Source organism: Ambystoma mexicanum, chromosome 6p, assembly GCF_040938575.1.
Source record: "Ambystoma mexicanum isolate Mex_15411 chromosome 6p, UKY_AmexF1_1, whole genome shotgun sequence".
Classification (NCBI taxonomy): domain Eukaryota; kingdom Metazoa; phylum Chordata; class Amphibia; order Caudata; family Ambystomatidae; genus Ambystoma; species Ambystoma mexicanum.
The window spans coordinates 1,321,219,194-1,321,244,816 of record NC_090935.1 but is presented as its reverse complement, the minus strand read 5'-3'; the positions used below and the strand labels follow the sequence as shown (position 1 = coordinate 1,321,244,816).

Genomic DNA, 25,623 nt, shown 5'->3' with positions numbered 1-25,623 from the left:
GTTTCTGTACCAGGGTATTTGGTCATCTGGTAAATGGGCAAACTCTTCTCGTGGCGGGTGTCTGGGCCGCGACCCTCTAGGCCAAGCGCGAGAGGTGAAGGACGGGAGTCTGGTTTTCCATTCTCCCACTTCATTACCACTACAGAATGTTGCTTCAAGGGTCCCTTGATGAAGAGTGGGTTTTTGGCTGCTTGTTTTCAAGTGCTTTTGTATGAGCCCATTGACTGCCCTGGTTTGTACAGGTGTAGAAAGGTAGGGTAGCAGACGTCTCCTAACAGATTTTAATAACGGGATGTTCTGACCTATTTGTTTTTTCTTGTTGAGGATGTCATCAACAGAGTCAGTTGTCTTCTTCTGACTCTTGGGTGCCTATTTCAAAGAAATCAGTAGCTTTTTAACAAGGTCATAATAAAGAAGCTGGTCAGCAATAGGTGCGGACAAAACAGGGTCATTGGTGACATCTGGAGATTGGACTGTACAATCATCCGGGAACCCAGGGTCTGCCCCAGAGTCGACTTCTAAAAAGGCATCCTTGTCTGCATCTAGCTCAATAACAGACTCCTCATAAGAGACAGTCTATTCCAATCTAGGTATTTTGGAAGGGGGTTCCCCTTCCTCTGAAGAGATGTGTTTGTGTGTTATAGGGTGTTTTTCTCAGAACGCCATAAACAAACCCATTCATGGTGTTCTCATATTTATCTTTAGTCCAGGGACAACAATATGGGATGTCATGGAGAGGAAAGACTATTTCCTCCTCCTGCCTCGTGTGTGATTTCTTTTGAAGTGCATCTACTAATGGGACGGTGGCCCCCATGTATCTCGACCTTGGTGTTTCAACAGGCACCAAAACAGTCTGTTTTGGCAGCTGCTTATATATTACAAGTTGGAAAATGTGCACTCGCCAATAGCCACTAGCTAGTGAGAATTGACTTTTGGCGAGTGTGAGGAATTCAATCATCCGCCCAGTGGGCGTGCACTCACCTGGGTTTTTTTAAATAAAATTTTATGATGGTAGATCAACCTCTGGAAAATGTGTGGGGCTAATCTGCACACATTTTTCTATGCTCACCACACAACATACACATAGACCTGTGTACTCTGGGGGGAGTTCCGCCTGTAATATTTAGTTGGGTTATGACAGCCAGGAATACACCATGTCATTTCAGAAGGGGGAGGGCTACACCTTGCTCCTGCCATGGACAGCCTAATTAACTAACAAAGGCTCCATGGATCCAATCTGTCCTTTTGTTGGGTCCTGCAGCTGGTCACAGCAAATAACATAATTAACATACTTATACAGAGTGTACTTCAAGCAGGCCCACATGGAGCCTGGCTACAGAGCTTAACAAAGGAGAAAGGAAACCCCAACAATCTTTCATATGCACTGTGCCATCCTGAAGCCAGCTCCCACCCTTAGTATTGATTGACAGTAAAATGTCATGTCCGGGACTTGTGTGTATTACAGTAGTCAACCCCGCACTGGGACCCAATTCAGAAGGTATGAGTATGTGGAGTGACGGTGCCATAAAGTCTGGTCTAGCTGCAGCTTCAAGGGAGACCTGCCACTTTAATCAAGAACCACAGAGCGCTCCATTGACCAGAGAGACTCTTTTATCCACAACAGACAGGAAGATGGGTGAACTTAGTATTACATGTTTTCACCCCTTTACCTTTTGCAAATCACTCTGGTTATGACCTCATGCATGTAGGAGATTGTTGGTGGGGCCCCAGGATTGGTCCATTAAGGTAGGCTTAGCCTCCACCCATCCCTGTGGCCCATTTGGCTTTAACAGAGAACAGGGCCCCTCTTTTGGCAGATCATCTGAAGGCTTCGCCAACAGCATGAGGAATAACTCAGATTGGACCCTGGTTGAAGGTACAGTCTGCCTTATTTCCAAAGAGGAAAGTAAGATACCCACTAAACATCTCCCTGGGAACGGAGGGAGATACCAAATCCAGAGGACTCCCCGCAGCTCCAAAACTGGTACCCAGCCAGCACACAGCGTGCCCTGCTCGGCTCTGCAGTAGGCTTCCTAGGTGGGAAGTGCCAGAGAGTCTCTGAACCAAACCAAGGACAAGGCAGCTGCCTGCAACTAACTCCTCAGCTTTGGGCCATCCACCTGAAAGGACGACAAGCCCAGTGAAGAAGCTAGGTGGAGTGCACTGACGTCCACCTTAAAGGTAATTTACGAGACAGTCGAGCCCCTTGAGCTGCAACCGACTACACTGCTGAGTGTTGTTACGCTGCAATCGATGACGCTGTCCGGGACACCTCGACCAGTGCTTCAGAACCACTGACCAGCAATGAGACAATGCTTCCTGAACCCGAGCCGCCGTGTAGGCCCGCCTGCAGCTGTCGGTCCAGCCTTACTGGCCGAACTGCCTGATGCCTGATACTGGTAGCTGTCTCCTGACTTGAACTCTGTTGCAAAAGCTGCAAAGCACCCTGAAACCGACTCTACCCCCAAGAACTCCTATATCACATGGTACATTGTGGTTCTGTCCCCCCGGTCCTTCTCTGAAGGCCCCTAGTGTCATTTTAATAACCCATTGCTCCCTTTCTGTTGAAACCATGTATCTGTGAACTATTGCGATTAATTACTATACCGACTACCCTCCTGTCAGTATCTAGAGTGCATACCTTTTCCTTCTTTGAAGCTGTCTGTACTCTGCATTCCTTTACAGGATGGGTTGTATTTTGTAGTGTGCTAGACCTGCCTGTCGTGATAATAATAAAGTAGATGTTTTAATACAACCTTGACTGGACAGTCACTTTTATTATTGAGTAATAATTATATTTTCGGTGTGTTGCAACTAACCGACGAACCACGACCTTTCCGCTGTTCCGTACACGTTTCCAAAATTGGACAAGGAGGGTTATAATTTGCTTGTGTTTCCAATCTATTCAGATCCCTTTTGGTGTACTAGAGGTGTGGGGCTGATTGATGGTTTAGAAACCAATATTCTTCCCTGCACCACTGGTGCCCAGGAAGTTGATTTGTCACAGCGAGTAAGGAATGGTGTGCTGTGTGTATGCATAGAATTGAGAAGGCGTGTGACTTTTGATATCTGGCTAGTAGCTTGCAACTTGAAAATGTTCCCCATATACATATGAAAGAGAGAAAGAGATTAACAGGAGTGACGCATTCTTCAACTAAATACAAAAAGATTAATTAAAGAATCGTTGCTTGTATGCATCCGGTGCAACATTTTGCTTAGCTTAATTTGCAACAATGTTTTCTTTCACTACAAAATACTGCACTTATTAGACAGGGCCACACATAAAATACACTCAGCTGTTCAATATTTAGGTGTGTATAATGCACCCCAATTATTGATGCTAGGCATCAAAGAGCGGTAAGAAATCTGCATGCTGATTTTCATGCTCATTTAGTGGAATCTGGCACCTGCGGTCTGGGCCTGAGTAGGCAGTGCAATGTTGCATTTGATGCCTTCCAGTACTCTGGGGGCGGGTTTGCAGCTTGCTTATGGTTTCTTTTCTCATGAGAGATGACCCTTCTTTCTACTATGATAAAATACATTCCAATATGGACTATTGTGTGAAACATACACTGAAATAGAGAGCTAAGACTGTGGCACACAGTTACTTCATCAGGACCCTTCTTCTGCCTTCATATTTTGCCTAAGCTGTAGCTTCCCCAGGACCCTTCTTCTGCCTGCATATTTTGCCTGACCCGCCAGCTGATTCATATGGAGTGACTGGGCCCTGTTGATATAATCTGCTGCTTTCAAGTGAGGTACAATGCTTGCTTCAAAATAATGCCTGGCCTCTGGGACGATGGAATTCACTCTTGGGCACAGACACAGGAGGATAATGTCACATGTCCATGGAAGGGGAGGGGGAGCATGTATTCTAGTCTATTTTCCAATAATAAATACTCTTTTGTTGCATTAAATATCTTTCTCCCCCTCCTGCGATAGCAATCCCAGTGCTCACAGCAGGGATATCTACCGGCTGCACACATACACAGTAACAGTCATTTTGATGGTCACTGGATAACAAAGGGCCAGGGCCACCTATCTAAAGAGCCACTGGGGAGCGGGTTTGTAGCGGGACAGAGCAGAGAATGAAAATCTCAGCCCTACAGATAAGGGGTGTAACGGCCACTTTTACTCCCTAAAAATATGCAAATACTCCCAAAAAATAAAAGTAGAATGGAAAACAGACACATATGACCTTGTGCTCCATGGATATGTTTGGGCCAGCAGTGCAGCATAGTACCACAGGTAGAAATTGCTTTTATTGCAGCCTGATCAAAAGTAAACTTGTATCTGTTGATATGTATCAATAGCTATGCGCAAAGAAATATTTATTACAAAAACATTTCCGTTTCCTAATTAAAACATATTTTTACTCACTTATAAAATACCCCCATTGGGAATTGAACTTACATTTTCACTCCCTAAAAAATCATTTTACTCCCAACTTAAAAAAAATAAGGAGTAAAATACTCCCACTTCAAAACCTTACCAGGTCCATTGGAAAACCTGTTAATGAAGTGCCCGATTACCACATGAAGAACGTCTCCATCATTTGCACTTTAGGTGGCAGACACCAGGATTTTGTCAACTGTGTATGCTGTGGCTTCTACTGTTGTCAGTGCAACAGATCTGGCATTACCTTAAGGGAACCAGAACAAACAGACACCATCCAAGCCCGACACAAAACATCTTGTGCCTTTTCATGACATGTGTTGGCTCCGTTTACGGTTTATCCCTTTCCGCGCCTCCAAGAGAAATCTTACAGAAATACACTAGGGCCCTGTGAAAGGAAAATTCTGCGATCCAGGGGAAAAAAGATCATTCAATGGTTTATTTCTATTGCTGGTTTCAAAAGAACGTCAAAGATCTCGAAGTCCCCCAAGGCTGCGCGCAGACGATTCTGTGTCCCTGCGCAATGCCATACAGACTGACTCGACGTGTACATTCCCTGGCTGAGGTCTGTCCCTTGGCTTCAACCATGAACCCTCCAAACTCACATTCTACAAAACGCAGCCTTTGCGCATCTAATGGAGATGTACAGTGAATGACTGAGTATTCCAAAATCCCCTGTTACTTTGGTTGTACGCCGTGCCAATTAGCCGCGTGAACAAGGGAGAGAATTGGTTCTGCAGTGAGGAGGAATAACGAAATATCTTTATTTGCAAAGGAGCAGAGCCATATGGGTAGCATGCTAAGTACAATCACACAATACTAGACAGCAAACATGGCATGGATTTAGACGCAGAAAGCTGGCAGAATTGCTGATAGGAGATAAGTGAGTTCTATCTGCAAGAAATTGTGTAACCATACTGAGGAACATACTGTATGCAAAAACACAACACAATGCTGCAAAGAGAAAGGAGGTGAGCTGTGCCTGCAAGGAGATGTGCTAAATGTGAGGACACATAGTGCACTAGAAAGCTCAACAAGAAAGCACACAACAATGCGTGGATTCGGAGACTGACATTTACTGCAAGAAATTCACGTTAGCTCTCCCTACAGCCAGCTCTATCATAATGGTGAGCATTAATGCCTGAAGCGATGCAAAAATTAACAATGCACAACCATGCATGCAATGCCAGACCGTGCACAACACATCAAGATTAAGAAAACACAAGTGAGCACAGAAGAGGGGGTGGCACATATCACTTCCTTCACGCGTCTTCACTATTCGCCAACCACACGCAATCCCAATAGTAAGACTCACAAATGGACACCTGGACATTCAGTCCAATTGTATGCTTCCGTAATCATTCCTTAATCTTTACTGAACCCAAATCTCTATATAGCTTAATGGCTGTGGCTCAGTGCCGCTGTATTTATCTCGCATCTTGATTGGTGAAGGGAGCAAAGGCAGTATGCATTTAACCGAATGGCCGCAGACCAAAACACAAACATGGATCCATGTTCCAGAGGTTTTCTTTTGTAGCATTCTGTGAAATTAACCATGGCATAGCAAAAAAATGTAAACAAATATTCAAAACCTTAATGGCCTTGCACCTTCACCCTACTCGTTGCTCTAAGCCCCCATGGTTGTGCACAATGCCTGGCAAAGTCTGCGTGGGTCCCTGTTGGCATCGAAAGATCCCCATTTTGTGTTCCCAGAACTTTCATAAACAGTCCACACACCAGAAAAATAAAAAATGTCATAACAAGAGCCCGGCCTGTCCCGTTCAATGTCTAGACTTGCGAAAAAGTGCACATAGAAAGTCAACTCAATGAATTTACTGCAAATGTGCACATTGTTGTAGAACGTCTGGCGTTTGCTTCCAAAACACTTCAAAATCTTTTTTTAAACGCGTGAAATAATGAGCTCAAGCTGAAAATGGTGTGATCAAGCTCATGCATTTGTGCTGCTTTCATTGGTTTCAGGCAAGAGTAGTGAAGGTGGGAACAGGGAGTGGCGCACCTCCGGAAGAAGGGGGTTCCACCCCCTCCCACGTTCTCATTTAAGGGTACATCTGCCGGGCCCCTCCTTAACCCCAGTCTCCTCCTTGTGAAAATGATGGAAACGCAGACAATAGCTGCTTGATTTTTTTAAAAAACCTCTTCAGGGCTGGACCAATGGAATTCCTCTCACAGGCTCCGTTCCCGCCCGTCACCTTTGGCTGACATTTTACACATTCTTCTTTTAACCAAGGGGAGCTCCCTGAAAATCACGCCGCCGCTGCTGCACCACCACGAGGTGCAGCACTAAAACAGAGCTGCATGGGAACAGGATGGGAGAGAATGCAGGATTCACGAAAAAGAGGAACACTCAAGCTTTTTTTTGTAATTCAACTCTTTGGTGAAAAAAAAAAACAGTCCATCAGATGTGTTAATCTATTGCTTTGTTATGAAAACTGCAAACTGACACAATAAGAAACCGAATGAACCATCACTGGCCGGTCATCGCGCTCTGTGCTCTTAACCTCACCTAAAATAATGGCTATAAAAAAATTCACATCTCCTTACTTTACAGTTTTCAATCTCTCCTTTCTCTTCCCCTCGTTCCTGTCTTTCTCGCACTGGTCTTGTACACTGCATCACTTACAAACTCCTCTTCCTCACCTGCACCGAATCCCTTCCCTGCTTGCGAGTCAATGTCATGTTATTGATTTGCTGTCGGGGGACATGGCCACCAGGGAACAGGAGGCCTCTGCGAGGAGGCCGAGAGCAGCATCCTTTACACATCAGGCTACACCGGTGGTGACACCCGGGATTCCGGTCCCCAGTGCCCTTGCCAACTCCCCCAATCACAACCTCTGCCAAAGCGCTGCTCTGTCTATGTAGGTGCTGTAAAGCATGCCCGGGTACACACCCCATTCTATGGCCCAGCAGTGTCAAGTGCCTGATACGCCGAGGAGCAACGGGAACACACATCTGTGCCGTCAACTCTTAGCGTATCTTATATTGTGCAATGAAACTGATGAAAAACACAACACATTTGAGTTAAGAGTGGGAAAGCAAAAAAATGTATCCTTTGATGCCGCGCCAAACAATCCTCACGAGGAGGCCATGTCTCAACCAATCAAGATGCCTAGCATCCCAGTGCCAATTAATAATGGTTGTATTCCGTACATCTTATGAAGGCTAACTTTTTCTTCATGGAACTCAATAAAAATAAAATCCTGAGCAGACTCTCCTCTGCAAACGATTAAACATTTTTATGATTTGTACTCTGACCGGTACGTGCAGGGTCCGCAATAAATACTCTGGTCCTGGCTTAGTAAGGAATTGTGCCAATAACAGCCGGTGTGAGAATGAAGCCAAAATAATTTGATGCATGTATATCTGCAGTCAATGTCACCCAGATCCCATCCAATTAACAGCTCTACACAATCAATTGCACACAAACCTCAACCTCAATTATGTTACCAAACCGTGGCTTTACGGCATATATTTTTTTCGGGGTACTTCTAAGGTGTAGTTGTTTAAAAATATCACTTTTTCCTAGGTGTCCGAGTTCTTCACCTTCTCACAGTGGAACCGTCCTGGCCAAGGTTTGTTTCGGTGTTCAGTGCTATATACAATTTTAGCTGTTGGCTGCATGACCTAGTGCTACGTCAAACACACACGCACACTGTCGATCGGCATTACCCCGGGGGAGTATCCTTACCTGAGATGCACCTCCCTGCGTTCTACAGATCTGAAGAGGTGGCGCAATATCCACTGGATTAGCGAGGAATTATTCTAATGTCAACTCCAAGCAAATAAGGGGTACAGCAAAATACCATGATTCATCTCAATTTTTTGTTTAAAAAAAAAGCGGTACTGAAACAGAACGTTTCACATAATGTACCACACCTAAAACCTGGGATTAGGCCTGAGCATCTTCGTGGTAAAGGCCCAGGCAGAGGCAAATACATTTTGGTTTGACAGCGGAACTCAATGAAGGGTGAATCTTCAGCTTGTTTAGAATCCTTTTATCCATAGAAGTGAAAGGTAGCAGGGCACCCTCTCTATAACAAAACCGCTGAAAAAAACACCTTGAGATGCCATGATTCAAAGAAAAATCACAAATATGATTTCGCCATTTAGAGTAAACCTTGGCAGCGTGGCGGGGCGGGAGGGCATCTTCAGCTTTTGTACAAACGACCGTGCAACAGAGCATGAGCAAACACTACCGCCGTAGAGCGCACCGGCATGGCAAAACAGATTTCTGTAGCTTTTGGAGTCTCAAAATACTTTGATTTTGCCTGACTGGCAAGCAGCAATATGCCACCAGCTGCTTTGCACGTTCCGGCGATACCCAGGGCTCCACAGGCGGAGCACCAAGGCTCTTATGAGTGCGAGTGCATCATTAAGACATCTGCATGTGTTACTGCTCAGCCGAGTAACAAAGCCGCAGTGGTCACAAACTGGTGTCACTGCATGCTAGTACACACACAACCTTACGCAACCAGACAGGCCATGTTCGTCAGGCTGTCGCGCTTAGTGCTACCTAGCATTCGACCATCTGGAAAAACGTCAGCAAAAAAAAGAATGCGTGCAGGTGGGATGCTTCTGGACTTGGACTGTTCAATGCATCACTGCACTCTTAACATGATCAGACGACTAAAGGATTCTGCATCTGCCTTCCAGCTATCCGACTAGCACACCCTGTCCCCTTTCTTATAGTGCCATGCACAGTGAGGCCAACATTATTAGCAGAAGGGTTCTACATAAGTATGTATACAGCTCTGTACACGTCTATCTGCTAAATTGTCAGACCAAGTGTACACTTTTACAGACAGCACCCAAGAGTTTCAGTGTCCACATTTTCACAAGAACAATATTCAATGACAGTTATGTCTTTTACGGCAGAGAAACGTCCATTATTGGCCAATGTATCTTGCTTTCCCTCCCACCGTGGGCCCACCTCTTCACCCCGCCCCCCACCTATGCTGGAGAGAAGCCTGCATGAGCGAGAGGGAAGCAGACAGGCAACACAAGCAATTGAAGCCCAAATGCCAACATGTCAAAAACTGTTGAGACTTGACATGATGAGGCAAGGATTAAAATGAGTCAACTTTCTAGTACGGTCTATGATAAGCCAGGGACCACAGAGTCGCAGGTTTTCATCACGCCTTCGCTTGCAGGCACACTTGAACGGCAGGACTGTGAGCTGTCTGCATGTCAGCACCTAAAAACCAGGCGCCTCCAGCAACGACGCATTGCCTTTTTTCGCTTCATCTCTTTAACCCGTGAATATTAAACTAGTGCTATTTAATTGCGGAAATGACATCTCCTCCACCAACTAGCAGATGCTCACGCTGCTTGGGTCCTTCATGGCTGTGATAGTGCCCGTCTGCCCATGTGCATGCGTGCCTGCATCAATGCAGGATGGGGAACAAATGGAAAAGTTGCAATTTCAAAAGTATGGTATACAAAATTATAACAAGCAATTAAACAATACTCATTATACAACTCCTCAAATATTCAACCAACAGAGCCCAAGCACAGGCAACTCACAGCCCTCCACAACAGTGCACATAATAAATACATCTCTCCAATTACTCTTGTTTATTCTCTATAGCCATCTCTTCTACTGCAATCTGTCTATATAATGCAATGACATGCTTGTTTATTGTGGCTGGATTGTAAATAAATCTTTCACAAAAATTATTAACAAACAATAAGACAATACAGTTAAACAACAATACCATAATCTAAAGGTAAGATCCAAAATGTCATCACACTTGTAAAAACAAATTTGTTTTTAACACTTTGTCGATACATATAAAGACTTAAAAAGGAATGAGCATCAAAGTACAACCGGACAAAGACCACGACTGATCATTGAGATTTGTTCTTGCAACAATCCAAAAACATCAACCAAGAACCTTTATTAAGACAAAAGCAAAGATACACTGTGTCCTTCCATCAGCCGAGACCACAAGGATTGCGTTACATGAATAAAATCAGTGTGTATATATGAAGTGACGTATTGTTGTCGGAAGGGAGAGGTCTTAGGACAAAATAACATTAAATGTTTCAGAGACTCGAATTCACTGATGTTGGCACTCAACCTGCAAACACGAACAGTGAATGCCAGTCGTGGTCCTTTACATTCAAGAGTAGGTAATTGGTTAAATTGAAACCGCCTATACCAGGTTCTAACCCGGCTACAAGGAAAAAGACACACGTATCTAGGAAACTTGTCTCTACGTCTAATCAAAGCAGTGTATTCCTTATACATGTTGTAAGAGCCTAAACATACTATAGTAATCCTCCAATCATATTCGCATAATCCCTTCTCAGTTTTCATTGGGTTATTAACCAATTCCTCTGGTCCAGACTCAATTTTTTGCAAAATAGTGTTCAGAGAAACGTCAAATTCAGAAATAGAAGAAACAGAACATGAGTATTGCATATCAACAGGATGTATATAAACTGAATTATGAGGAGGGGGTAACATTTTTAAATATAAGCATAATTTTTTACAGATAATCTTGGAATTCAGCAAAATCAGGCCTAATTCATGTTTAATGCTTGTCTATGCAATGCAAGGCCATTCAAATGCCTTGCAATGAGTTACCCTTACTGTTACATTGCTTTGAGGTCATTGCCAATTGCAGTTAGGCGCTTCACAAATGCCACCTAATACAACATAATCAGCAAGCTACCCATGGCTACATAGTCCCCAAACAATTAACACAAAAGAAACGGCAGGCTCATTGTTACCAAATAATAGAATAATGGTCACCTTTTTTTGCACAGCACTTTCACTTGACACTTAAAATGTGTTACCATTACGTAAAGCAACAAATGTAATTGTATCGACTGCACAGGTGTTATCGGCTGAGAGATCCAGCAGAATTGAACCTGTGCCTGTTGGATTATACAATGATACCTGGATCGCATGGATTAGCATAATGGCCGTTTATTGGCTTCAGATTTTCGATAAAACTGGACCGAATGGAAATGTGAGTTTCCCACCTTATCTTAACAAAGCGTTCCCATAGGCCCATGAAGCCAGACAGTCAAGTGCGTCCAAAGTACCTTTGTTAAGCAGTCCACAATATTGAAACGTAGCAGAAACTTTTAACTTCTCCTTGACACCATCTAGGTTCTGTTAGAACTATCAAGTGCAGACACCTTCTGCTGCTTGCATGTGAAAGAGACGCTCAATCAGGTCTGCTTGCACTGTGACAATACGCACACAGCAATTTCGTAGAAAATGTCCCTTGCAAAGTTTTTCCTGCATGGGAAAAAAAGCTGCGACCTGTCAATTTTTGAATCAATCTGTTCTATTGCTGAATTTTCTTCAGGAAAACAACCAAATTTCAACACTGATCTGTTATTTAACATCATCCAGTGCTAAAAGTTGCAGATTTTGTTTCCGTCTCTTTTCTGATTTACTAGAGTTTTGATATAGAACAGACCACATCCAGAGCTTGGGTAGCAGAGAGCTGTGGAAACGGGTCCAAGCCTTTCAGAGCACATGGCAGACATTACAATGTGGGAATAAGACCAAAAATTAATGTGCGCTGTCTGGGCGCAATAACACAAGTTTAGGTTTTCTCAGAGAGGGAGTAGTTGTCGGATGATCAGACGTCTGCAGAGTGGCGTTCAACTCCTAGGCTGTCCTCGCCAACGGGATTTGTGAGTTGTCAAGTGCAGTGCATTGATAGTAGTATTGAAGGTTGTGCAGAATTTACCAAATACTGGAATTTTGATTGATATCTAACTAAGTGACTTTAGACATTTACAGAATAGCATTAAGCAACCCCTGGTCTTGGGAGGCATTTGATGCACATCAAATTATAGAATTTTATGAAATAGCTCAGAAATGCATGAAGACATTTACAAGTGTGAGAAAGAACAGCAGACGTAAGGTCTGTGCTGGTTAGGTCTATTCTGCCCACGGCTCAAATGTTAGTGTTACAGTCTATCAGGCAATTCAATTCTCTGCTTGTGTGCTAAGGAACTATTTTTCATTAAGTGCATTTGAAATATGCTCGTTTCTTCCTTTCCTCTTCATCTTTTTTTGTTAAAATTCTTTATCCACTCCAAAGAAAGTGCCAAAGCACAGGCGCATGATCTGTTCTCAGGATTCTGAAGGAGGAATATGGGGCTACAGCAAATGCCAGCGAACAGGCAGCATATGTGCAGGTCCAGGTTGCGCTTGCGCCTCATTTACTCGCTGCGCGCACAACCACCAGCCGCGGGGTCATCAGGCCTGGCAGTGCAGTGGGCTTCGGCACGGGCAGATGTCCCAGTGGCATGGCTGCTGTCCAATCGCCCATTCATCATGAACTCACCCCTGGCAGACTGACTGCCCCTTCACAGCCAAGAAAGGCCCCGGCGCACAGAGCCCAATTGAATGTAAAGGCAGTGTTACTCTATTCTCACTAGCGATGTAAAGTCCCACTCGAGTTTAAAATGCGTCTTCTGAAGACATATGGAAGAATGTTTCTCATCTGCCTTCCCATTCTCTCTTACTATAAAATGACTCGGTTGAGGAGCATAATAGGCACTTTAAAGCACATAATTCTTCAGGCGACAGTGTGAGTGACGTATGATCTGGAGAATTTCATAGAATGGCTGTGGAACTCACTTGTCACCAGACACCCATCTCCCTTTCTTGATTTCACCGTGGTACAGAGGTTGATACCAGTCTTTTGACAGCAAGGGACACAGTGTGTAAGACTGTGCATGCAGTTAAGCGGAGTAAGGCAAAGGGTAATTTTTCCAAACAGTGGAGTATTTAAAAAGACTTACAAATGTGCTTAGAATGGGTAACAAGGGAGTGTGCTGGAACTTTGCCAGTACTACTTCTGATAAAGGTTTCGGATGCCAGCACCGTCATCAGTGAACAGTCAGTTCCTCCACAATCACCCAAAAGTGTCACAATGACCCAGAAGCTGGGGGAGTGCTTTCACTTGGCTCCCAAGTCAGATGCTTGGAAGCAGGCGAGGTTCTGGTGCTTAAGCCCAGGATAATGTTCTTTCTCAGTGTCTAGAACATGATTTTTTTAAACAATCTGTCAGCTTAATTGACACGTAATGTGATTGATTGCTTAAAAAAGCCAATATGTACCATCTTTCTATCTCTGGAATAATCAGGCCCTTATAAGCCAAGACTGGGGAGCAGGGGGCTGGATATGTTGCTTCCTTGCCCAAAGAGCTTTCAATACTTATGGACATAGGCGATGTAAGGATGTAACCAGTGCTCCATATAAGATTTTGAAGTGGGTGTATTTTAATCCCTTTTCCCTAAATAGTAGTTTTACTCCCAACTTTACAGAAATAGTAAATGCCATTGCAAATGGGAGTATTTAATAAGCGAGTAAAAATATGTAAAACAGAAATGTTTTGTAATAAATATTTCTTTGCATTCATGCATTTGAAAAGATACATGTTAAGTTCCTACTGATCCAAAAATATATACATGGAAATGTGTGGTGAAACCAAGTCGACTAGCTCTGTTGTGCCTGTTTCCTATTTTTTTTTTTGGAGTATTTTTGCTCCCTGTTTTTCTTTTTTGTCCATATTTGCTTATTTTTAGGGAGTAAAAGTGGCTGATACACCCCTTATCTGTAGGGCACTGTCTAACATCGAATGAAGTATTGCAACGAATGCTGCTATCTTGCATCTTCTGATCACTTCACTGCTCCATGCAAAGATGTGAAATGGCTTTGTAGAGACGGTTACTCTAAGATGTGCAAATTATGCCTGACTAGCCCCACCCTGCCCCCACGTCCCGCTACCTCAACGGTGCCTTGGAGCAGTGCCACAACTTATGAAACCTTGGCTTGATCAGGTGCACACTGGAATGGGTCTGGTAAAAGTCACAGTATTCCACAAACTCACTGTGGAACTCAAGGCACCGTTTCTTGTGAGGAAACAAGAAACGGTGCCAACAGGAGATTCTGTCAGACTAGACACGTCTTTATAGGACAGGCGGAAAAGTAGCTCACATCCTCTCGCAATTTCTTGTGCCAAAATCAATTGTGAATTAATTTGCTTCAGGTTTCATCATTGTGTGAGGTTACAAATGTATACCTCCATGTGGGAAACTAGGGGGACTTCGTTTTCTATAAGATGCAAGAGAAAAGCTAGAATATACATTCATACAACACTGTGTGTGTATGTGTGTGTGTGTATATATATATATATGTGTGTATTTCCCGCTATCAGGCATAATTATATAAATGTTTAGTGTCTAATTACATATATGCTGATGTACACACAAATGTACATACAGAAACACAAGCAATAGACCTCTACACGTGTCACTATACCAATTCGTACATACGGTGGTGTATGAGCAATGCCTGGTCAAAATAAAAATTCAACTCATTAATGAGGTTTCATTGCTTCACATTCAATGGTGCTCTGGCTATTGTTGAATTTTATGCAAGATGTCAAGAATACATTTTCTTCCTATCTTTTGGCTGCCCGATAGGCTTCAAAGAATCAATATTGATTATTAACACAAGTAAAGGCATAATCACACCCTTTCAGATAGGTTATTCCAACCGGCGGCTTAGATCATGTTTCCTATACTGAGAAAATCTTGAAAACTAAAGGTCCAATGTACACGTAATGATAAACATAATAGTAGAAATGATAGTGACATCACAATCAAAACACCAACATCGACAACAGAACCACCAACAATGAGCATTATGATAATTTCATGAGTAAAAACAACCAAGCAGGAAGGAGATCATTACTATTGTATTTCAGTTAATTGTCAGCTACCCTGGGTAATCTGTGGCACCTGTTTGGTTTACTTTATAAAACAGTTTTTGTGGGGGATTCCTCTGTGTGTACTCTCTAGTGTATACTTCAAATCCAACGAAAACGGTGAGCACAAACCTTCTTGATTAACCACCGGACACAGAGAAAAGCACAAACCAGAAGATGGATTTACGCCTGTAGAGCATGCACACACCCAGACATGCAGCGTTCATCGGTTGCTAAATCGATATTGTGAAAACACCCAGCATAGAAGATTTTTATAGGGCAGCTATTTCCCTCAAACCTGGCAATGCATCCTTTTACTTGAAACTATATCACAAATTAACTTTTGACATAAGGTTGGGCTGCCGCAGCGACTCATGCCACTTAATGCGCTGTGTATGACTATTTGATATTTTCACATTAAACAATCTTTCTTGAATTTGGCAACAGTGCAAATAAGCCTTGATGTTTGTGATGTGGTCCGGGCAGGAGGGAGAAGCTGTGCAGCCCCCGGGGCACGTCCTCTGTGTGCTAAGCACTACGAGAGGTATGAGAGCAGGTTAATCTTTGCAACAAGGTGTCAAAGCAAGAAAGCACCCAAGGGATGCTTTGAAGCGGATACTGATTTAAGTGTGACGGCCACTTTTAGTCCTGATGAAAATAAGTGGCTTTAAAAAGCAGGGATTTAATCAGAAAAACATTGAACACTGAGACGTGCAAATAAAAATAAAATGCCTGACTGATGACACACCTTCTCTGCTTAGTAACGATAGGGTCCTTTTATTGTGCAGGTGTTTCTGTTTGGAGCAATGATGATAGGCGAGAGAGTTTTAATGGTGCCCTCTTATAACCAAAGCTACTGCCTCCACAATGAGCATGTGCCCCCCCCCCTTGAGTTTGATGCCCCGCAGATATTCTTGGCATCAAATAATTGGAACTCGTGCTCATCCACCAGCATAAGTCTTCCTGATCAGGGAAAACGTATGGGCGTGGACAATCTGTATCTGATCCCAGAAAGAGTTTAAATGTATGCCTCGATGTTTCTGCCATTCGAGGACCCCAACTAGCGTCAATTTTTTTAATTTTCTTTTACGAATGACAACTCATTTTTGGAACTGGTCAAGGCAATCTGGTAACGGTATTGTAAAGAAAATTGTCAGTGTTGCAAGAAATTCAGCTCCCAAGCTCCTGAACCCGGTGATTGCATTATAACAAATTCACACAAGCAAATGATAAAATAAATGTTGACATGGCCTAAAAGTCAAGCAAGTGCCGGAGAGTGTCCAGACAGATGCTGCTGAATAACAGGGCTAGTTACACTAATGCATGCAGTCGTTAATTTCATTATATCTCTTGAATTCTGCATGGCTCCACAATGACATGCGTGAGCCGCGCAAGCAGAAAGCTGAACGCGCTCTTACACTGCTAAATTAAAGAGAAGAGGGAGCAGAGAGGTTTTAAGGTTTAAATTAGAAAACCCCTCAACCCCCTCTCCTCTCCCGCCCAGCGTGCAACAGAAAAGCTGGCAAATGCCGTCTGTGGCATTTCCTGACACAGTATGTTACGGCAATTTCTCACTTACGGCCGCGCGTTTCAAAAATGTTCTAGAGTGTTTTGGAGCATTATGGCACCCGGAAGGTTACAGAAAAAAAAGAGACCAGTGATTCCTGCTCCCGACAAAGGAGTACAAGATATATAAAGATGAGAAATTAAACCCACCTGAAATCAAGCAAATCAGGCCTACATTTCCCTCCAAGCAATTCATGGGCAAATTATTGAGGCAGTGTGCACCCAGGTCGCTGGCTAAGGAGCCAAGGAAGACGCAGGGCTGATTCCTGATGCGTCTCGACCGGTCCATCATTCAGGTGACCTTAAAGCATCTCTTTTTGTCAGCCCACCAAGGTGTAGGCCCCAGAGAGACAGCAGCTGGACTGGCTCTGGACTGCAGTGACCACTTGCTTCTTGCTGTGACCACTTCGTTTTTGGGCTCTTGGCCCAGTGTCAATTTTAGGCCACCTTTCTTCAGTTCTAGCATCTTTTCGGGCAACAACCTGCAATTTGACTCAGGTGTTTTCCTTCAGGGTGTGATTGGCAGAGAATGGTGCGATAAATACAGTTTCAAGACTTCCTAGAAAAAGAGCAAATCGTAAAAGTTGGAATGCTCAAAAACGATGCAAATAACAGCACATCCAGCTGCTCCAGAATAAATACCACGTCTGTTCCACGCCCCCACAGGATGCTTTCCACATTTTGCCATCAAGATGGAGTCGGGTGCTTCTTTTCTCTTCCCTCGGCCAGTTTCAAAATGTGCTGCTCTTCTTTCTAAGAGCATTGTCATTTATTTTTTTTAAACGTTGAACCAATTCATCAGTAGCATCTGTAACCCTTGTTTGCAAACCACGCCACTTTAAAATCAAAGGATGTGAGGCTATCAATGTGTGTGGGTTTATGGGCGAGGCTGTTATGTATTTGGTTTTATTTGCAAGGCACAACTACAGAGTAGGCATTCTTTGTTAGCCAAAGGACCTCTTTGGCACTTCCCTTTGGCATATTGGTCTGTATTGACAGACCAGATGCATTGAAGATCAAAGACCCCTCCCCCCAACAGTAAATGTTTTAACTTGTTTCAAACTGCAAACAAGAGAAGTTAAAGGAATATGATAATTTAAAAAAAAAAGAAAAGGCTGTGGTAGAACATGCTATTTCCCTTTTGTTGACAAGGACCTTTTGGAAAGGCTAATACGTGTTATCACTTTGAGGTCTTTTAGAAGGCTAACACCCCCTTTCAAAGAGTTGGCCAACTCTCTAAACAGATAACTCTATGGCTGTAATGGTCACCTACAGACCTGCTGGCCGTACCACCTGCCAGGGCAGTAACACGCATCTGCACAGAGGAGCCATACACCTAGACTCAATGTGCACAACACACCCATGCCTGGATATTCCACATATGTGCATGGAGGCTTGCAAAACATGAGATGTTGCGGCAATGATTACGTTCGAATTTGCCTGTTGACCGTCAGAATTCCCTGCTTATTTTGCACCACGTCTGCTTTTGACAAATTTCCGCCCTGCACTTTTTAGCACTACTGGATGTTGCCTTGGTGTGCAGGAAGTGTATTGGCACGTTTTTTGTATTTTTTAAAACCATAGAGCACGACCTCACTCCAATTGTAGGCTGCTCAATAAACGTTCATCAATTGATTATCCTTCCAATAGGATGGCTTGGGCTCAGGTGCAGGTACGAGGGAAGCGTCAATGCCTGTCTCGCTTCTCTTGAGCAGAGCTCACCTAGAGACAGTGGCGAGACTGGGATAAGCTACTATCCAAAACTGAACCACCGTTACCCTGGCAGAACACCTGCACATCCCATCGCCAGCGGTGGTTGTGCAGAAGAGGACCCGAGACAGACACCTGTAAATTGTGGATACCAGAGTGCTTTGAGGATTACTGCACACTCGGGGCTAAGGAAGAGTTCCTTTAAAAGTGGGGGCTCGCCGAATACAGTCCTCTGTGGAGTGACATGATCTCTGGAATCACTAAGGTCCCTCTGCGAGAGAGGCCAGAGCACGCTTGCGCCAATCTCCTTTTCCGGCGCATAAGATCTGGCAATTAAACAATGTATGCACCTGTGCTTAACGCAAATGTTCTTCTGTGCTTTTAGCATGTTTCTCTAGAAAGTAAATCAATATATGCATGTTTCACTCTACACATGAGGCCATCTCAGGGCCTAACACGCGCTGCACGTCCTTAGCATCTGTCAATAATTGCACAGGAGCTTATTCAGGACACAGCCTATGTAACAGGAGGCTGCTTCCAATGGTGAACAATGGCGTGACCAAGGGAGCGAAAGCGGCATCCCACTGCTGGGAGCCAAGCACCCCACCTGAAGCCGCCGCTTTAAACTTCCCTCTCAGTGTTGAGCCCAAGCCAAGATGGGCGCTGCTTCATCTTTCTGTGTTGTTGTTTGGGGTCTGCTGAAAAGAGTCAAGCTGTTGAGCAAGAGAATCCGAGGCAGGCCGGCAGGGCATGTACCACTGAGCGCTTGGTACAGAGACACCCACTTCTGTGATTAATTATCAGTTATTACTGGCCTCACAATAACATTTCAGCTCTCCCGTCAGAGCCAGCATTCCAAGCTGCCCTGAAGGCGGCCCCCGGTGCAGGAGCAGCACTGGGGAGGAAGCCAAGTCACAGCTCTGCAAAAACAGTGTGTGTGTGCGTGTGTGTGAGAGAGAGAGAAACTGATAGGGAAAAGGGAAGAGGGGAAGAAGAGGGTGAGCAAATAAGAAGGACCAAACCAGAAAGTCTACACTAATGACCCTGTGCTCCACGCTGGCAGCGGCTCCAGGCCAATGCTCTGCACTCCTGGAGTGGAGAGAACGCTGCCTGCTGCCACATGATGTCAATTATTGCGCTCTGAAGGACCCCTGGATCCGCTACCAGGCTCTGATACTGGAGAGCGACTGATGACAATGAAGGGGGGAGAGGAAAGGGGGAAAGGGTGTATGCTGAGCAAGTGGGGCAGAGAAAAAGAAAGAAAACTAGGGTGGAGTGAGAAAAGAGCAACATAACTGCAGAGTCGGTAAAACAAAGAATATACATATAAAAGAGATGGAGACGTGTGTAAAGAAAGAGGACAAGGACACTTAATGTAATGGGGAAAGGAAGAGAAATAAACGACAGTAGAAAGGAAATAAAGAATTCAAAGTGAAAAGATAAGTGAACGATCATAAGGTCAGTGAAAGCAGGCGGGGGAAATGAGAGACTATATGTCACTCTTTCATTGGACTTCGGTGTCGCTCCCTCAATCAGTTTTGCTTAAAAAGAGGCAGGGGTTTCTTACAGTTGATGGGAGCTCGGCTCCTCGGCCGCTCTGCAAAGTTTGCCTGGAAGAGCACGCGTTCACTTGCCGGCAGCTTCCCGTCAGGTGATGCAGTGAGGACGCTCTGCACTGGGGCATGCAGCGGCACACAGTTCAGGCGGAGGTGGCCGCCGTGCAGAGAGGAAGTACACACAGAGACAGAGACAGCGGAGGCATGCACGGCCAAGCCTTCCTTACCTGCTGGGACATCCTGAAGAGCAGGTTGGCCTCACCGGGCTGCCATGTCCCCATGAAGGCGGGCTCGCTACTGGCCGTCCTGGTCCCGAACTGCATGGGGCTGCCGGTGCCGCTCCCGCTCACATCCGCGGCCGCCTGCGCTCGCTGAAAAGTGAAGGTGGAAGCAGTGAGCCTCTTGGCAGCCGGTACCACGCGTGCGGAGTAGTTAAGGAGCTGTCTGCGCGGTGCCTGTCACTTGGGGATGGGGGAGGGAGCGGGAGGAGGGGGCAGAGGGGGTCAGCTCTTCCTTCGCACCTTCCACACAGACCCCCCCTATCACTTATGCATGGGCTGTGGCTCCCCCGGGCAGGTGTGCGCGCGGTAGCGGGGGAGCCCCGGCCGCCGGGTGTCACTGGAGTCGGCTGCACTGCTGCACTCAGCTTCCCTCCCTCCTGCAAGCACACACACACACACACAGAGGCGCACGGAGCAGCACTCAGCAGACAGGACCTGGGCGGGAAGCGCAGGCTGCGGCCCCTCTCTGCTTCCCCTCAGCGAGGTCTGTCATATACAGCGTGCCACGTCTGACACCGGTCCACTCCACGCCACACAGACTACTAAAGTAACTTCTCCCTCCGCAGGCCCAGTGCGGTCACTGTCCGTGCACGAGAATGCGCGCTGATAACTTGCACTGTCTAAGGTGCTGCCCGCCAGCTGGGACCACGCAACGTGCCTTCGCAGGAATGATGGACAGTCGCCTGCCGGCACATCTTTCCAACAGCTGAACCACACTTTACGCAGCTACATGCTAGCTAGATTTTCTCATCCATACAGCCCTGCAAAGGGGACTTCCCCTATTCACCCGCAAAAGCATGTTAAACGAAATCGCATTTCATAAAAATGGACAGAAATGTTTTGAAGAAAAAACATTGCAGTTCATGAAAATATGACTGGTATCAATTAGAAATTAGACTACACTTTTAGTACTAGGTAACAAACAAGCCCAGAAATAAAGTCAGCTCAAATCCAAACATTTGCAGACACCTTGTGTGAGCGTGGGAACAAAAATCGTCCTTTGTAGTGACTAAAACCGGTTTGGTTTTATTATCCGTTTTAACCATTTTTTACTATGTAAAGAGAGGTTTTAAACAAAGTGGCAGTGCGAAAAAAGAAACACGGGAATGTTGTTCGATGAAAATGACAGCTCGGGCGAGCAAGTTTCCCAATAATAACATTGATTATTATTTATAAAGCAGGTAGAAGAAACAATCATATCTTGAATATTTGGTGTCAAATATTACACTATTAAACGGCACCTCCATGTTTACCTACCTCAAAACGAGGAAGGGATGCGCCATCACCGAGTCCACCCGAACCCGTGAACCAAAAGTCGCACGTATACATCAGCAGTGGGTGCATCAGCACACTGAGCTATCTTTCCCTTTGTGTTATTACCATGTCGTAAATGCACAGGCAGAGGAAGACCGTGTTGAAATAAAAACAAATATCCAGTTGTTAAACAAAAAAGATTTTATACAAAAAATAGTGCTCGCTCGGAGTCAAGCAGTGGCGCTCTCCCTGCTATGTAGAGGGGGGTGTGGGGGGTGGAGGGCGGCGGGAGGCGGCCGGGGAGGCCCGGTGCCGCCCGGTGTCATTAGCGCGCAATGAGGAGGGATGGGGGCCGCGCGGCGCCTGACACAAATGGGCCTCCCCGGCTCGTGCCGCCAGGGCCTGAGAGCTTTTCTGTTAAAACTTTCCAGGCGGCGTGGGCCACAAATACACACGCGACAAACACCAGGACCTTTGGGGAACGGCACGAGGGAGGGCCATAATAACGACGCTATTTTCTCCCAAACGGTGCGCGAGGGTCGGCATTAAGATGAACACATTTTGTCCCGTAGGAAGCGAGAAATGACCCACCAGGGATTAAGACAAAAATGTAAACAAAAATAACCGAGGTTTTGACAGAGTGAAATAACAACGTTACCACGCACAAGGTGTCCGGGAATATTTTGGAAAGCGGAGGGGGGTTGGGGGGGGTTGAATTGTGCCAGCAGCGGCCGTGCGTTTACAGCCAGCTATTAGCCATTTAAACTGGCTGTAAAATGCGCCGGGCTCTTGATTCGTCGAGTGGCACTCAGTGCCTCAGTCAAGCTGCCTGCTCAGCTCCTGACCTTCCCCGCTAATGGCTGTTATTTGTGGGAGGCTTAAGGACACTGTCAATACCCGGCTTCCTCCTCTGCTCGCCCCTCCACTCTCCTCCCTACATACTCCCTCAGACCCCTCCCTGCGCTCGGCGTGCCTGTCCAGCAGTCCTCGAAAGATTAAGCAGAAGACCGACCAACAAAACAACACACACACACACACCCACACACACACACCCACCCTCCCTCCACTGGCAGCATCGGCGGCGGCGGCGGGCCGCACCTGCAGTAATAGACTCTTTTATTAAAAGTGTTATTCTGCAGGACTTGGAACTCCCTGTGGGCCGGGCCATGTCAGAGCCGATATAATTAACTAGAGGCTCAGCAACGGATCAATTACCCGACAAGCAAGTGATAGGCAAATCAATGGGAGATCATCAGGCACATTATCAGTGTTGCAACTCATTAGGGTAAAACTGAGAAATGCGCTCCCCGCCAGCCCCGGCCAGGTGGCCTTCCAGAAGACGGGGCTCCACTGGGGTGGGGGGTCCCGAGAAGAGCCGGCGACAGGACCACCTCCCGCCCCCCAACCAAACGGCGCGGCCCTTTAACTACACGTGACAGGCCTGTTTATTAAGACACCAGCTCCAAGTTTGTTTAGTTCATAAACTCTCTCTCGGAAAATCAATGGCGTGTGTTCAGGGGTTATTAGGCGGCCTAGATAATGCATCCAAACCAGGACTCCAGAGCCAGCAGCTGGCCCAGGGCCTACCTTGCAAGGGGACAGCACGCCCAGCTCTGTATGAGGCCTCTGGCTGTATCAAATGTTTTCATGAAACGCGAATTCGATTTTATATTATGAGAACATTTCAGTCTTTAGTTGCGAAAGAGGGGTCAAGTCCTATAAATAAAAGTGGGGGACCCATCAGCAAAAGCAATGAGATGTGACATCACTAGACATTAGCATATCAAGGTGAAATATGCACATTTCATTACATTGACTTTGCATAACCACACAAATTGCACAGGACAAATGGCATTTGCCTTTCATAAAATCAACACACACACAAAACCAAGAGAGGATATTTTCTTCTACTAGTGTTTTTGAAAACGTTAAAAGGTGTGCATGTTTTAGACTCCAGGAACCAATACAAATGCTGTCCCTGGAACTTGCAGTACGGAAATGGGACATTTCACCTTTAGTTGCTAGCCATTTTACATATAATGCAGTGGCGAAGTGCCCAGGCTGCAAACCTGACGACTGTGGTTCGATCCCCGAGGTCGGCTTTAATTCAGAAATTCAAAGAGGACATTCAATGTTTTTCATTGTAGCTGGGGGCACTGAGTCCACCCTCTGAACAAAGTGGGTGGACTGCGTCCACTCACGTGTACCCTCGACTTGAACCCTGTTGCAATATATATGCACAGTAGCAAACGATACTCTAGCTACAAATGAGTTCATGAGTCTCAATTGAACATTTCTTCATCTTACTGCAGGAATCGTCTATGAAAATTGTACAAACCCGCTGGCAAGCAGTGGGCAAGGGGTCCTTGCGGTGACAACATATATCGCTATACATTAGGTCAGGGCGAAATTCGCAGTGCCCTGTATTTTATCCAGTCTTTGGGATTTGTGAGTCAATGCAGAAACAGAAATGTTGTCAAAATTAGGATACGTATAATGAAAATGATATACTAAAGTGCCTCAAATGGGGTGGTATTACCCAGTACAACATGGCTCCTTTCATCAACCATCCACGGGTGAAAGGTGGAGTTTATTGTGAATCAAACCTGTACACGTACACGTACACATACACACACACACACCCCTCCCCCATATCATAGTCACTTGACAGCAAACACAATGAAACTGCGCTTCAGTGTTCCCAGTCATGCAAACACTGAATAAGACACTCAAGCATGGCCCTGAGCAGGCATGCCTAGAGTTGACCCAACAGGACACCCACAAATAGGCCATTTAACAACCGTTGCTCAATACCCCAGAAACGATCATATGATCAGTTTTAATGAAAATAAACTCATTCACGTTGTGTGAGGGGTACCATGTAGGGGGTATGCACCCCTTTTCCTACACCACAAACACTGTGTCTGCATTTTCTCAGCCTGACTTCGCTTCACCAGGCGTTTACTTCTCCATGCCGTTACTGCGTCTGCATCTTCACATTGCGAAGGTGGCCATGGTTAAGGCTACCTTAAGCTCAGGGATGGGGTCAAGGCAGGGTAGCAGTGGGGAAGAACATGGGGTACAAAATAAAAGGGGATTCCGGTACTCTTTCTGTAATGAATGTTCGGTGAAGTGAAAGGCAGGACTAGGAAAGGTATAGCGAAGTAAAAGTAACAAAGTGATGTATAGCGAAGTGCATGCCGGGAAAGTAAAGACATGCCTTCCACGCAGGCAATGATTCACAAAGGTGCAAGCAGGAATGCGTAGGTTGGTCGGGAGACTCCATGCCAACAGGACAGCTCTTAAACCGGACCCGAGCATTCATTTCAGAAATTAACAAAATCTTGGAGTTCACATCTTCATTTATTTCGATTGGAAATATTGGCTCCAGCACCAGGTACCAATGATTAGTGAAAGAAAAGTCATGGATTAGAAAAGATCTGTCCCCTAGATATCGAGCCCTCGGGTTACCCCAGGAATCGAAAAGTATACATGTGCTGACACTTCACATGCAGCCCAGGGAAACTGCACAAGCCCCTTTCCTCACAAATTGGCAACACTGAGCACAGTTGAATCACCTGCACACCAGTGAATTTGCAAAGGTCAGTAGAGCAGCAGCTACTGCATGCCATTGACCTTCTATGACCAGAAATGAGCGGGTACATGGAGCCCTCAGGCTTTTTCTTCCAAGACTGAGGGTGAAGTCCACGGAATAGGCTTTAAAAGGCCTGTCCTCCCTACTGCACACATGTAAATACATGTTGCTCATCTACAATTAAGTTTATAATCCTGGATGCTTAAGTGAAAATAGTTTATGGCATACCTGAATTTCTGCAGCATAGAGAGCAAGACTGACTAACACTGCATTCTTTTTTTAACTGCGGCATATAAACTGGGGTGCAATTCTTTTAAGGGCTCAATGTTCTCTCACAGGAGGTCAAAGACATTGCACTCGCACTGGTACTTGTTTTCCTAACCTACAACATTCTAAGGGCTTGGCAAAGTATCCCTGATGCCTTAAGTGAGGAATTCGACCATCCACACGGTGGGTGTGCACTTGCCTGGGCTTTTTTGAAGTTCTATGTGAAATTGAATGAC

At 45.3% G+C, this 25,623-nt stretch overlaps 1 protein-coding gene across 9 annotated transcripts in view; it reads right to left on the bottom strand.

Moving 5' to 3' along the window:
- BNC2 (basonuclin zinc finger protein 2) overlaps window positions 1-22,366 on the bottom strand; it is a 526,652-nt gene extending 504,286 nt beyond the window's left edge. For 2 of the 9 annotated variants that reach the window (XM_069625988.1, XM_069625989.1), the window contains exons 1-2: window positions 21,529-22,366; window positions 20,218-20,361 (exon numbers count right to left, since the gene is read on the bottom strand). In XM_069625988.1, the coding sequence (XP_069482089.1) occupies window positions 20,218-20,361; window positions 21,529-21,615 (231 nt within the window). In that variant the 5' untranslated portion in view covers window positions 21,616-22,366. Of the gene's footprint in view, window positions 1-20,217; window positions 20,362-20,706; window positions 20,841-21,528 lie in introns of those variants that run through there. The other 7 variants (XM_069625980.1, XM_069625985.1, XM_069625979.1 and 4 more) reach the window with 7 other exon arrangements.
- Between the last annotated feature and the right edge of the window lie 3,257 nt (window positions 22,367-25,623).